Source organism: Anser anser (genome assembly GCF_964211835.1).
Source record: "Anser anser genome assembly, chromosome: 1".
Taxonomy (NCBI): domain Eukaryota; kingdom Metazoa; phylum Chordata; class Aves; order Anseriformes; family Anatidae; genus Anser; species Anser anser.
In genome coordinates, this window is record NC_139720.1 from 96,323,045 (window position 1) to 96,336,842 (window position 13,798).

The 13,798-nt window shown below is 49.5% G+C and overlaps 2 protein-coding genes across 15 annotated transcripts in view; one reads left to right on the plus strand and one right to left on the minus strand.

The window, feature by feature from the left end:
• The window catches only part of BOC (BOC cell adhesion associated, oncogene regulated), a 47,264-nt gene extending 37,129 nt beyond the window's left edge, over positions 1-10,135 (plus strand). For 7 of the 9 annotated variants that reach the window (XM_083820471.1, XM_083820466.1, XM_083820467.1 and 4 more), the window contains 11 exons: positions 1,229-1,391; positions 2,116-2,226; positions 3,160-3,366; positions 4,189-4,370; positions 5,487-5,592; positions 5,793-5,915; positions 6,514-6,735; positions 7,164-7,387; positions 7,981-8,060; positions 8,684-8,877; positions 9,435-10,135. In XM_083820471.1, coding sequence (XP_083676597.1) covers positions 1,229-1,391; positions 2,116-2,226; positions 3,160-3,366; positions 4,189-4,370; positions 5,487-5,592; positions 5,793-5,915; positions 6,514-6,735; positions 7,164-7,387; positions 7,981-8,060; positions 8,684-8,877; positions 9,435-9,619 — 1,797 coding nt within the window. In that variant the 3' untranslated portion in view covers positions 9,620-10,135. The remainder of the gene's footprint in view (positions 1-1,228; positions 1,392-2,115; positions 2,227-3,159; positions 3,367-4,188; positions 4,371-5,486; positions 5,593-5,792; positions 5,916-6,513; positions 6,736-7,163; positions 7,388-7,980; positions 8,061-8,683; positions 8,878-9,434) is intronic. The other 2 variants (XM_083820470.1, XM_083820464.1) reach the window with 1 other exon arrangement.
• The window catches only part of CFAP44 (cilia and flagella associated protein 44), an 80,968-nt gene continuing 68,510 nt past the window's right edge, over positions 1,341-13,798 (minus strand). For 5 of the 6 annotated variants that reach the window (XM_083820453.1, XM_083820452.1, XM_083820455.1 and 2 more), the window contains 2 exons: positions 12,436-12,570; positions 10,284-11,866 (listed from right to left, as the gene is read on the minus strand). In XM_083820453.1, the coding sequence (XP_083676579.1) occupies positions 11,588-11,866; positions 12,436-12,570 (414 nt within the window). In that variant the 3' untranslated portion in view covers positions 10,284-11,587. Of the gene's footprint in view, positions 1,484-10,283; positions 11,867-12,435; positions 12,571-13,798 lie in introns of those variants that run through there. The other variant, XM_083820454.1, reaches the window with a different exon arrangement.

Consider the following 13,798-nt stretch of genomic DNA (forward strand, 5'->3'; position numbering starts at 1 on the left):
AACTCGCAGGCTGGAGTTTGTCCATATTTTATTTGTTTTTCAGCGCTTCACCTGGAAGGGGCTGTAGGGCAGTGGAGGTCACCATGGGTCACTGCAGTTTGCAGTAATATGTTTTCAGTGTAGTCCAAATTCTCAGCTGGAGACTCTTTCTTGGGACGCTGAAGGATTGTGTGGAAAGGAATTAGTCCCAATAACCCTTAAACTTGTTTAGAAAGAGTCTCTTTCTATGCGATCTGTAGGATCAAGTTATATAATGATCTGGTTTTAACATCTCTGACTGGAAAAGCGTGTTTGTAGAGAGGGAAGGAATCAATTCAGCAACAAAAGAAAAGGCTCTTTGTGTGAAAGATGGCTAAGGAAAGTAAAACCTAATGACAGGAGGCTTAAAATTGTGCTGGGCAAGGGTCTGTTTCTCTTCTGGAAAATATCTGCGGCTGTCTCTTTTCCCTGCACGTACACTGACCCTAAATTCTTAGCAGCCTGCAAGCAGTCAGATGCCATGCAGCCATTATCTTTGTTTCTTAAGAATTTCTCTTTTTCTTTCCTGGATATTAGCAGTCTTTAGGGCTCCCCTCCCTGGCCTCACAGCTCCGCAGGCTGAGGAATAAAAATAAAACGAGGCAGGCATTAATCAGTCAGTGTCAAATGCTTGGAGAAGATGAATGATACAGCAGAGTCTTGGCATTTCCGTTCTGTTGCGTTGCCTGCATTGCTAATGCTCCTTTCGGCACCGGGTCACTTCGGTGTCCTGTGTATTTGCTTGAAAAAATATTATCCTTGCAGCTGGGGAGAAGGAGGAGAGTCCCACCTTCCCTTCTGCTCCGTATGGGGCGTCGGGACATCACCAGAAAACAGTATTTCCACATCTTTCCGGGCATATATGATCTATTCCCTGCATAAGGCGCTGTGTTTCTGCCAGGAAATGCCAGAGGTGAGGCTTCAGAGCCTTAACTCTGCCCTTCATCAAGCATCCTGGACTAATGTGCAGCTTCCCCAAATCCCACTGCGTAATCCCAACTGGCACAGCCTGGGCAGGCTTTGAACGCTCCCTCTGTGTCCCCGGATCCCTCAGCTCTGCAATATCAGGCTGAAAACATCTCCCTCCTGCACGGACAGGAGGAAAGTTAGCCATACTTTACACGACGCCCCAAGGGAACGCTTCAGGGCTCGGTGCTGGCCAGAAGCCCAGCCAGCCCCCAGCTTTGCGACGCCGGTGTCGGTCTCTCAGCAGGTCACCAACGCCTCGGACAGCTGGGCAGTGAGGGACGTCCCGGCCTCGCAGCACCGCCTGACGCTCACCAGGCTGGACCCCGGCAGCCTCTACGAGGTGGAGATGGCTGCCCACAACTGTGCCGGCGAGGGACAGACGGCCATGGTGACCTTCCGGACTGGTAAAGGTCCAGCCTGGCCCTGGCTGTTTTGCTCTGAGCCAGGGGAGGGCCCCTACAAGCGTCCTTCCTCCCTCCGTGGCTCAGTTGGACACCTGCAGAAGTGAAGAAAATAGGCCTGGGAGGGCTGTCAGGAGGTTGTTAATCCATCCTGTGCCTTTGGGGGTTATTCTGGAGCCGTGTTTGTCCAATCTGTTCATAAAACCTTGTCCTGCACTAAAGGAAACTGCAGGCCCTCCTCCAGCAGTCTGTGTCACGCTGAGCTGGCTGCACCACCGAGAGGATGCTCCTAGTGTCTAAGCTCAGTCCCCCCGTCCCATGCTGCTTATCCTGTCCCCCAGCAAGGATGGGGAATGGCATTCCCTTCCTTGAAACCTTCCCCATGGTGCTGGGCCTGCTCACATATCCTCTGAGGCCCCTGCACTGTGCTAATTACCACCTCCTCGGGCAGAAATCTAGCAACAAGATTTCCAGAAAACCAATTAAAAGTTTTAGAAAATTAAATATTAGTGGGGGCAAAAGAAAAGCAATTAACAGTAGAACCAATCTGCCCCTTTAGCTTCGGTTCCTGTCTGCAAGTTGAGCACTTTGAAGCCCTAGGGCTGTTTGAGTCCAAGGAGTATTTACCTCGGCATCGCAGCTGGGAATCTGTCTTTATTCACGACAGCAACAATTAACTCTGACCTGCATTACCGCGTCCCTGATGCCATCTCTCCCTTCTGCGCAGGCCGGCGTCCAAAACCAGAGATTGTTGCCAGCAAAGAGCAGCAAATCCAGAGGGATGACCCAGGCACGAGCACCCAGAGCAGTAACCAGTCCGACAACAGCCGCCTGTCCCGTAAGGCCCTGCCTGGCCTGGGTTGGCAAGGAGGGAGGGCGAGGGGCGCCGGGTCGGTGCTGGGGTTAGAGTCTCCCCTGGGTAAAGCAAGGGTGGGTGGTCTCTAGCTCCTGACTAGGAGATATCTTTCTCGGACACCCCTGTGCTTCTTGGCAGGCAGGCAGTCTTTGGAGGGGAAGCTGATCCCAGAGCCTGTCCCCACCGTTAACACAAGGACCTGTCAGAAACTAAGAATGGGCAGTGAGGGTAGGCGGTTGCTCCATCTGGGCATTGTGCTGCACTGGAGGAACACCAGTTCCTGCTTAGTTAATCCAATTTGTTGTTTCCCACCTTGTGCCTGCCACTGGTATTCAGCAGTGCCGTTATCCTTGCTGTAGTTCATGTGTTCCCTTTGCTTTCATCTCCGCAGCTCCGTCTGTCTCTTTCCCTCCCATCTTTTGATTGTTTTTGTATCAGGTTATATTTCTACAGTTCGGAACTCTTCTGTATTTCCTCCTCAGCTGGCTCCTCTCAGCCTTTCCTGTTTTCACCTCCTACACCTGTCCGTCCCCTTCCTGTCCCCAGTGTCAGTCTCCCCCCGCTCACTGCCTCCACATCAGCCGGGCCTCTCGTCTCCAGCCCCGCATCCGCACCTCTCAGTGCTGCCCCTTCTGTGATGGGCGTACACACCACAGACCTCTTCTCTCCCTGCTCGAGTTGGGAGGGGAAAAGGAGCAAGGTGCAAACAGGAGTAAAAGATGTTTGGAGAGACTGAAAGGAACGAGGATTTGGGGATGCCAGCTCTAATGAAGAGGCAGAAAGAAATTAGCACTCAGGACTCAGCACGTGGGTGGGTGCAGGGCAGGCAGTCCTTCACCTGCTTACCTCTGAGCTACAGGATCCTCCAGACACGGTCAGAGGAGGGTGTTTCATGTCTTGATGTGCCCTTTGCAGCTCCAGAGGCACCAGATCGTCCAACCATCTCCATGGCATCGGAGACATCTGTGTACGTGACCTGGATCCCCCGGGGCAACGGCGGGTTTCCCATCCAGTCTTTCCGGGTAGAATACAAGAAACTGAAGAAGCTGGGAGACTGGGTCCTGGCCACCAGTGACATTCCTCCTTCTCGCCTCTCTGTGGAAATCCCTGGCCTGGAGAAAGGTAGGCAGGTGTTCTCCTCCCCGCTTCCTGGAGGGCTGTGGGAGAGCTGCGCGGCCCCTGTAGGACGGTCAGCCAGCTGTCGCAGCTCACTCAGCCCTGCCGTGTGGGATCGGAACAAAGCCGCCCCAGCTCCAGCCTCGGATGCTTGGGGAAATGCTGCAGATGCTTCTCCAATTTCTCCAGCTGCAGAGACCAGCATAGATTTGACCTCCCTCAGGGAGTCTTGCACATGCTTTTCTGTCTTACAGGACGTAGTTACTGAAAGCATAAGAGTGTCTTGTCTTTGCCATTTATTAGACAGGACAGAGCTTTCTTTCCTTAGCCGCAGGCAAGACAGACGGACACACCATTCGCATTGCACTTCACATGAGAAAAAAGGCATCGCTAAGTGGGACAGCTTTAAAGGACAAAATCACCCAAACTTAAAGAGCAGAAAAATGATGTTTGATTAAACATTATTTAGGCTTAGAGCTTTTATCTGAGATTTATGATTTCCATGTAGTAGAGGAAGGATGACATCCCATACCTGCTCTGGGGTAAGGACATCCTTTCAACCATCTCTGAATCCATCCACATACCTGCCATAACTGTGACCTGGCCTCTAGACCATCCAGACGGTAATTAGGAGAGGCAAATAAAAGCAGGCTCAGTCTAGCACATGGCTGAAATCTGGCCATGCATTTTTTATCGAAGCCTGGCTGTAGTCTCTCCACCTTCTGGAGATGTGGCTCCTCTCCAGAGTCAGGCCTGTGCTGACAGCAGAAGCCTTGGAAGACACTGGCGCTGTCTTGGTAAAACTCTGATTTCCCATTTCTCCCCTAGGCACTTCCTATAAGTTCCGTGTCCGAGCACTGAACATCCTGGGGGAGAGCGAGCCCAGTGCTGCGTCTCGGCCATATGTGGTGTCTGGGTACAGCAACCGAGTCTACGAGCGCCCCGTGGCCGGGCCGTACATCACCTTCACAGATGCCATCAACGAGACCACCATCATGCTGAAGTGGATGGTAAGGTTTGTAGGGAGGAAAGGTCTCTGAAAGTGCAGGGTGCAGGTGTGTGGGTGCTACCTGCCTGGCTTACAACGCTTCCAGGTTACCAGGCTGGAGCCTGTCAGCAGCACGAATGGATTGGGGATCCGATAGCTCTCACAGAAAACAAGGGTCAGGCTTGGGCCGTGTAGAAGTGGAGGAATTCAGAGAGCCTGGGAAGCTCTTTTCATCTGAATCCAGCGTTGCGCACAGGAGGCATTTCAGTGGATAACCTCAGGGTCTTGACCAGTTCATCCAACAAGCACGGTTCAGCTACTCTGGGGGTGGCTGCTTGCTCCCCTGGCCAAACTCCTGGAATCCATTAGCACCTCTTGTCTGTCCCAGTAGTTCCCAGCAGACGTGTCCTTCACTCTCACTTGCAGAACAGCAGCTGTAAGGGCTGGTAATTGTTTACAGCAGTCCAGCCCGGAGGATTTTTAGGAGCGGGCAGGATCTTTTGGATCACAAGCTCAGATCTAAGTGTTTCCAACAGCTTATTCAGAGGGGTGCATCACTCTCTTCTCTCCCAGTTTCTTCTGGCTTGAAATTGCTACAGGGCAGCATGGGCACTGCTGTTGTTTTAAACACAGTAGCTGATATAATACCGGGTGAAAGACAGTATGAGCACATGGAGCTGGGGCAGTACAGCTTTGGGTGGAGGAGGAGCAGAGTTGTCCACACAAACATGAGACTTCTCCAGTCGCTGGTTCATGGCAAGGTAGATGCTGTTTGTCTGGAAGCGGTGAGACTGTTAGAGTCAAGGTGAAAGTGTGTTTGTCCTTGCTCAGCTGAGTCACTGATGCTGAGGAATTTTTTCTTTTTAGCATTGGCGGTAGCTGCTGGGAGGGCGCAGAATACAGGATGTTTGGGTTGACAGGACTAGATTCATGGCCTGCCTGTTACCTGAGAGAGGCAAGATGTTAGAGTATAAAATAGCAATGAGCTCTTGGAAGGAAGTCCTTACTGTGAAAACCAGCGGCAGGACAAGGAAGAGCTCCCTGTGGGTCTTCCTCCTGCCTCATCCCATTTGTCCTGACTCTTCCTTGCCCAACAGAGGGCTCTGCTAATTTCTGCTCTCCCTCCCATTCTCTGCAGTATATCCCCGCCAGCAACAACAACACTCCCATCCACGGCTTTTATATCTACTACCGCCCCACTGACAGTGACAATGACAGCGACTACAAGAAGGATGTGGTGGAAGGTAGGAGATTTTGGAGTCTGGTCCCAGCTCTTGATTTCTTCTGTAAGAGTACATGGCCAGAAGGAGCCTTGTATACCAAAGGCACGAGGTGGCTGCTGCTGCTGGCTAGTCGTGCTTCACCTCTTGCTGCTGCAGAGATGGGCCAGCTGCAAGTTCCCCACGGGAGCTAAAGGCACCATGTGTGTGTGTTCCCTCCTCAGGAGATCGGTACTGGCACTCCATCAGCCACCTGCAGCCAGAAACCTCGTACGACATTAAGATGCAGTGCTTCAATGAGGGCGGCGAAAGCGAGTTCAGCAACGTGATGATCTGTGAAACCAAAGGTAAGCAGCTTCGCGGGTACCACCCCTGCCTGACTGTACACCATCCACGCTCAGGCAAGGAGGTGGAGACAGAAGAGCGGGGTAAATTTGTTGGTGCTGATGCTCAGTTTGTGTATACACCCGTACCAGTACTCACAGACACCTGATGCAGACCTGCGAGTCCATCAGCATTTCCCTCAGAGCAGTACTGACCTTTTCTCTTCCTAAGTGCCACGTAGACGGTGACTGGAACCAGAAGGGCTAACTCCCCCTTGCTGGTCTGAACTGCTGCGCTTGATTATAAGCGAGTCCCATCTCGTCTTCCAAGCAGCTGCACTGTCGCAATAGGGACAGCATTAAGTCCAAGTGGGCGTTTTGGAGGCTTTCCCTTTTTCCTTGTGCTTTAGCAGCCCAACAGCCTGGCAGATCTGTAAAGCAAGCACAAAGGACTCATCTGTATGGCAATATGCTTCAGCCCAGGAAATCCTCTGGCATCCAGAAGCACTTCTTCAAAGCCACTGCAGAAGTCTGTTCACTCCACAGCAGTGTAGACATCCCTGGAGAGGGCTGCTCTTGCTCCTGCCCTGTCTGTGTCTCACTCTGACTCTTTCCTTCACAGCTCGGAAGTCTCTTGGCCTGCCAGGTCGTCTTCCACCCTCAACAGTGGCCCCCCAGCAGCATCCCCCGCTCAGCGGCGGGCACAGCGGCCTGGGGACAGGAGCCATGGTGGCCCGTTCCAGCGACTTGCCGTACTTGATTGTGGGCGTCGTGCTGGGCTCCATTGTGCTCCTCATCGTGGCCTTCATCCCATTTTGCCTTTGGAGAGCCTGGTCCAAGCAGAGTGAGTGTCCTTTCTTGAGGGCTGATTTACAGGATGTGCTCACCGTGTGGGTTAGATCTGAACCTAGGTGTAATTGGGTCAAAGACAGAATGTGAAGGCTGCGCGTTCTGTGAAGCAGGGATAAGGGTGGGCAGAGGACAAGTTCGAAATGTCCTGTGGAAGTCCCCTGTGAAGACAAAAGCTACTGGTCCGTCCCTTGTCCCGTTTACCTTGTTGAGAAGGAACCCTGGGACTAGAAGAGGTGGCAAGCAGCGCTGCCTTTACTTTTGTGGTGGGCTTCTTTCCACTTTTTGTCCCCAAGGGTGCTTTGAGTGCCAAATAGCTGCCTGACAGGACTGCCTAATACTGTCCCACCCAGCAGCTCACTTCAAGAAGCTCAGCTTTACCTCTGCTTTTGGTCTCAGATTTCCTTTTTCTTCCCTCTGCAGAGCAAACCATCGACATGGGCTTCCCGGGAGCTGGGCTGCTGGTATCATCCTGCCAGTACACCATGGTGCCCCTGAGGGCCATCTCTGCTCCTCGCGCCAACGGACACCCCTACGTTAACGGGCAGCCCTACACCAATGGGGCACATCTGAATGGCATCTGCCCCTCTGCAGGAGTGGGCTATGCAAGCACCAAGCCCCGAGACTACAGTCCAGACGTGCAGCAGGTATGTCCACATCTGCAGTTGATTTGACGTGAGCTGGAGGCCACAGTTGCAGTGGGAGGGCTTCTGCAGACATGCCTGACACCCCTTGCAGCATGCAAAAGTGCCCAGACTGTCTCCTCCTTACATGAGGTTTCCCCAGGGCAGTGGAGTTGCATGAGACATGGGAAGAGCAGGAAGGTCTCCAATTCACTTGTGATGAGGTGGTTTCCTGGGGCAGTGGCTCTTAAGTATGGAAGAGGCAGTGGGCAAAAAGCCCACTTAATGGAAATGGTTCCTGTTTCTCCTAAGCAAATCTTACAGGGACTGGCAACATTGAGGATTCTGTGTGTAAATAGTAACATAAACCAAGGCAGTGCCACAACTGAGACTGTACATTGGTTATCATGAGCCAGTAATTCAGCAGTAAGCATGAAGTGAGTTTTTCAGCTCAGTTCTGCTCTATCTGCTATGGCAGAAGAAACAGTTTCAGCTTTCTCTACCTACTAAGCAAGAGCTTCACCGTTCTGCCCCATGGTTCTGGTTCTGATGGAGATCAGCACCTACTTCTTAATGCTGCTTTGTGGTGTTTCTAAGATCCTTCTCTCTCATTCCAGTCACACGAGGAGACCAACGCCTTGCTGCAGGCACGAGTGCTGCAAAACGGGAGTGCCCAGCGAGACTACCAACCCTCCAGGTTAGTCCTGGCTTACGGAGGGGGAGGATGGAACGATCCAGTGGGGCCTGCCAGAAAACACCTGCTCACAAAAGTTAGCCCTCAGGTTGCTCTATTCTCTGTCACAGTTCATTTGGGAAACAAAACTGTGCTCCAGCATTCAGCCTTTTTCATCTAAGTCCTTTTCACACAGCTCATTCCTATGGTTTGAGCGAGGGGTAATTGCATTTTAGAGATAAGACCTACTGCCCCTTATCCTCCCATTTCCTCCTCCTGCTTCTAAGCAGGAGACTAAAGAGGACAAAGAGAGAAACCAGCATCTGTGGCTGGATGCTGATAAACAGCTGCCCAGAATCTGGCCAGTTGCAGGCGCTCTGTCTTGCTGTTGACACTTCAAGTCATTATTCCCCTGCTCCCTGGGAGGGATTCCTCCTCCCAACTGCTGTGGCACTCACAAAGTTTTGAATGGTGGATACCAGTTCCCATCACCTCATTCTTGTCCCACAAGTATATCCCAATTTCCCCTCATTTAGGAACGTTTTATGTCATTCCATTGATGCAGCTAATTGCTACACAGATCATCTCTTTCAAGGAGGAAACATCTGTGCATAGTGCTAAACTTTTTTCTTCGTCTGCCTCCCCAGATTGCCCAGTTCCAGACCAGAAGACAGCTCTTTCCTCTACAGCCTCCCAGATGACTCCACTCACCAACTTCTCCAGCCACAAGATGACTGTCCTCACCTTCAAGAGCACTTCATTGGCCTGCATCATCCAGTGATGGGCAGCAAAGTTGGAGGCCCTAGTTTGGATGCTCGACGGGATCCACTGTTCCACCAAGGTCAGTGGTCTGGAAAACTCAGTGCTTGCTTCATCTTGTTGTTTTGGGCTGATTTTGAAGGGAATTCTTACCAGAGAGCCTTTCTGATGGCTTTGTTCATGCTCATTTCTGTGGTGCAAAGACTTAATAACGTGTAGAGCAGCTTAAAAAGGCCACGCTAGCAGATGGGGACTGTAAATTGCCTGGGACAGTCTTACAGGACAGATTTCTCAATTCTCTGAGAACATGAAACTGTATGCTGCTGGAAGGGCACACACCTACCTGCAGTTGCAGCAGAGGTACTGTCCCTTAGTCCTTCATCTCACGTCTTCCAGACCACCAGGCAAGCACCAAGGTCCCTGAGGACTTAAACGAATCCATCCCCCTAGGATGTGATCCATTGATCCACCCCTCCTGTAGCATGGATCAAACTCCCATGTAACTGGGAATTTTAGAATTTTTCTTTGTCTTTTATCAGAATACCTATCCTCATAAAATGGACTGCTGAGAAGAAAGCTACCACAGCACCTCTCATTTCTGTATGCATTTTAACGGTCTCTTGCTCCTCTGCCTTTCAGGAAGCCCTTGCTGCCTAGGCCTAGTGCCAGTTGAAGAGGTAGAAAGGCTAGACTGCTGCCAGTCCAGAGGAGACCTCCATCCCCAGAATCCAGTCATCACATCCTTGAGTCAGGACCTACCAGGACATCTGAACAGCAGCTCACCACCACTGAGGACCTTAGAGACTCATTCTCCTACCAGTTAGGGACCAAGCTGCCTTTTGCAAAGACTTATTCTAAAGAGAAAAAGAGAATGGGTATTTATTTTTGTATACCACCCCTATTTATATATTTATGCACTTGTATATAGATGTATATGTGCCTTTTATAATGCTATGGAGACAGAAGTTATCCTCAGCAAGGCAACGGGAGGGCTGAAGGAACAAGGCCGCAAGCTATCCGTGGCACTGGGCTGTTGGTCAGAGCACAAGACTGAGACAGCAGCACGAGACATTGCAAGACATGGGTCCAAACAGAGCTGCCACCACCAAGATCTAGCACCCTCATGCAGTGAGGGCTTCGCACAAGATAACGCTACCAAGAAAGTCTTTTCTCCTCGCCCACAGGAAGGCATGTCCCAGGAACATGCTCCTGCGGGTGGACTGGAGTTATGCACTCTGCCTAATCAACTTAAACAACCCTTCACATAGATGCCAGCTGCAGCCGCGTATCTGTAAAGACAAACCCACGCTTTAACACCTAAAATAAAGGCTTAAGTCTTTTCTGGGGCTGACTGTACACTAAATCCTCCCACAAAATGAACCTACACTTTTTTTTTTCCTTCCAGAAATAGCAAACAGGATACCTGGGGAAAGGTGACATCTTCCTGCAGCTAGAGTTTCCAGTAGGCCGCCCAAGTGACCCTTCTCAATGCTGAACTTGGGAGAAGAGGGACTGCCACTACCTGTGCCAGTTAAGTGACATGAGACCGCTAGGAGGAGCAGAGCTAGAGGAAATTTTCATTCATCTCCAAGGATAGCTGCATAAAATTTGGGGTGGACACCCAAATCCCTGACCCCCCAGCATCCTGGGGTTTTGTTGCTTCAAAAGCTTCCAGCATCCAGGTTTGGGGACAAGGCTGTTTTCTTTTTTTCCCCCTGAGGAAACAAGATGCACAGCACCTTCATAGGGACCCACTGAAAAGGCTGCCAGCACAAATACCACTCATTTGGTCGTGCTGAGGCCAGCAGGGGCAGTTCTTGTGCCTGGCAAGGATACGGTTGGATCCTGCCTGAAGGTATACCTAACAGAGGAGTAATGACTAGGGAGGGAGTGGGGAGGAGGAGCAAGAGCAGCTGCAGGTTGTTCAAGCTGTTTGATTTAAAAATAGCAACAACTTCCAAACTTCCTTGTGCATTGTTAGAAACTTTGCAATGGAAGAACATTGTAAAAAAAAAAAAAAATCCCTCCACTTTGGGGTTGAAGGAACCATGGTAAGACAAGGTAAGTGCTATAAATGGTCACTCACTGTCAGCATCCCAAGTGCCAGAGGAAAAAAAAAAAAAAGGAATATAACCTGAAAACAGACAAAGCCTGGCTCTGCTCTCAGTCTGGTCTACTGCTGCAAGTCAGTGGAATTACAGGCTACTTCACTGCTCATCTGTTGCTACAGCCTCCTTGTGCCAAGTAAATCCGATATCCTGCACTTCAGCGAGTTTCCCACTTCTGTAGAGCAGGCAAGTCTCCAATTGGCGCCAGACCCATCTGAGCGCTGTAGGCCCTGAGGAAAAAGGTCCCCTTGCCTTCTCCAACCACACAGCACTCCCCATCTCCACAAAACTGCTGTTGCTGCTAGGATGTTCAACAGGTAACAAGGTGCACCCCAAGACAGACCTCCTTTACCAGTTTTGAGAACACAGGTACCAAAGATAGTTTCAGATGGGCAAAACTTTCTCATACCCAGCCTTCCAAACCCCTTTTTGTGCTGAGACCTATGAACAGGCATACGCAGCTGCACATGCAATACACATACACAGATCATCTGTCTAGTGCAGAGCTCTGCAATGGACTGATAACAGCATTTACTGGTTGCATTTGCCCATTTTAATTCCGTATCTGCCACTATAGTCATATTTTGACAGGGAAAACCCTTTAAAACTAACCCCCTGCTTAGCCAAAACAATACATTTCGCACTTCTAGGTATTACTACTGCTGCAGTTAACTACATCCATTTTTAAGGGACGCTGGGACTGTTAGTTACCGTGCATGGTGTAAGAACAGGGAAGGGTTCAGAGAGTGTCTCAGAGTCCTGTGGTGATGAAGGCTGTAGAAAGAGGCACCCATCTTTTCTGGTTAGGAGACTGAGTTGTTCTCTTATGCACCCATCTTTTCTGCTGAGAAGACTGATCTCTTCCCTTAGGAGGGCAATGTCATGAGCCCTGTGTTTCAGCAGTGACTCCATCCTGGCCTTCTCTTTGATGTCTGCAGTTCGGGGGCCCTGAAATTCTGCTCCCTGTAAGGAGAGAAAAAACAGCTCCCATAAAACATGCAAGAATTAACAGTGGAAATGTATTTCCTTTGGGAAAGTGAGGCTTTCCAAGGCACAGGACAGCTTCATGACTACGCCACAGTCCAAACGCCTCCCAAGTCAGATTGAGGGACTGTCAGCTTAGGCTCAGTCTGTCTTATTCCATAATACTTTGGTCTCAAAAATATACCTTAACTCATTTGGCTGTTTACATGCATCAAAGGAATAATTTTGACTTCCTGCAAGACATTTTCTAATTAGAAATAAGATTAGTTTGTTCTGATATTAGAAAGCATCTAAGAAATTACCAGAAAATTTAAAATATGGCCTACTTCAGGATCAGCTCATCTATCTCCCCTTCTAAAAGACCCAGAGCAGCCATTCAGCCTGTGCTGCTAGGAAATATTAGCCTGGACTGCTAACTGCAGAGCAGGATGCTTGACCAGGGAGATGGTGAGGGCTGGATGAACTCTTTTCCACTTTTGAACAGCCCCAAACCTGCACGTAGCAGTACCTTACTGTGTTTCAGCTACCACAGTAGCTATAAGACTTACTAGATCATTCTTTAGTGAATCCAGCGTAGTTTCAAGTTGCTGCTTTTCAAGGCAGAAGCGGTTCAGCTGCTGCAGCTTTCTGGTATTTTCCTTTGTCAGCATCATTAGCTTCTGCTGCAGGTCTAAGGTTCTTTTCTAGAAAGATTAAAAAAAAATTAAACTAGGATGAGAAAGGATAAACAGTGTGAAACAGGGAACAAGTGCTAAGCAGAACATGTCACGGAAAGAGGTAAACAACAAACTGATCCTACATACACCATGTGATCCCACAATACCTTCAGTGCAATGTGTTCTTTTTTGTTGTTGTTGCTGTTGTTTTCCATTATTGCAAATAACTAGGCATTTAGTTTAAAGCAGTTAGTCAAGAGCATGGGAAAGAGAAAACTGTTAGGTACGTACTACGCCATACGCGTGTAAGGTATTAAGCTGGCTCCTACACCTGCCACAAACCAGCATAAAAGACAGAGAAGTCTGGGGCTATGGATTTCCACTTTGAAATCTGGATCTCGTACCCAAGTCCAGGAGGAGGAGCAGGTTCTTTGCATAGCTACAAACACAAGACAATCAGGAGAGCAAGGAGCTGCTGGAAATCTGAACAGTCTGTCTTCCTGAAAACGTGTCATGCTGTACAAACACGCAAGGAACAGACAGGACAGTTCATTACAAACCAACTTGTGCCCTTCTGGAGTTCATTATAAAAGCCTTGAAACACATCTAGATGTGTGCTGTGTTGAATGACACCAGACTAACTTCCCTAAGGAGCAGTGTATATGCCACATCAAGGCTAACCTCAAAACATGTTAGCAATTTACATGAACAGAAAAAAAGTAGAAACCATGAAACCTATTACGTGTATATATATATATATATATAAAGGATAAAGGTGATGATGCTTTACTGCTCAGGAGGGGTGGGGGAAGATCTCAGTCAAGCAATTTAAACAAGACATGCTACTTGCTCATAGAGATATTTTCTGGATCTCTTGAGATCATCTCATTTTCTGTTTTTTCTCTCTCCGTGTTTTTAAAAAGACAGACAATGACAGCACTCTGTAAGGACAGCATAAGAGTGTTGCCTGTTTGTACCACAGTAGCTGCGCCTTAGGCCTCCCAGACAGGGAAAAGCACTTTTCATACTGCACAGTCTAGTGTCCCAGACATAAGCCAGCACTGCCCTGCACTCAAATAGTTTGTCACCAAATGCAGTGGGAGGAGGCAGTAGGTACCGAATGGAAAGCACTCCGGAAGAACTGAAGCAGAAGGATGCATTGGAGGAAAGATTTTTTTATTTTTTATTTTTTTTAAGTGTGTCAACTACCTCCACAAGAAAATAGGATGTGCAGCAGCAACTGGAGCAGAGGTAG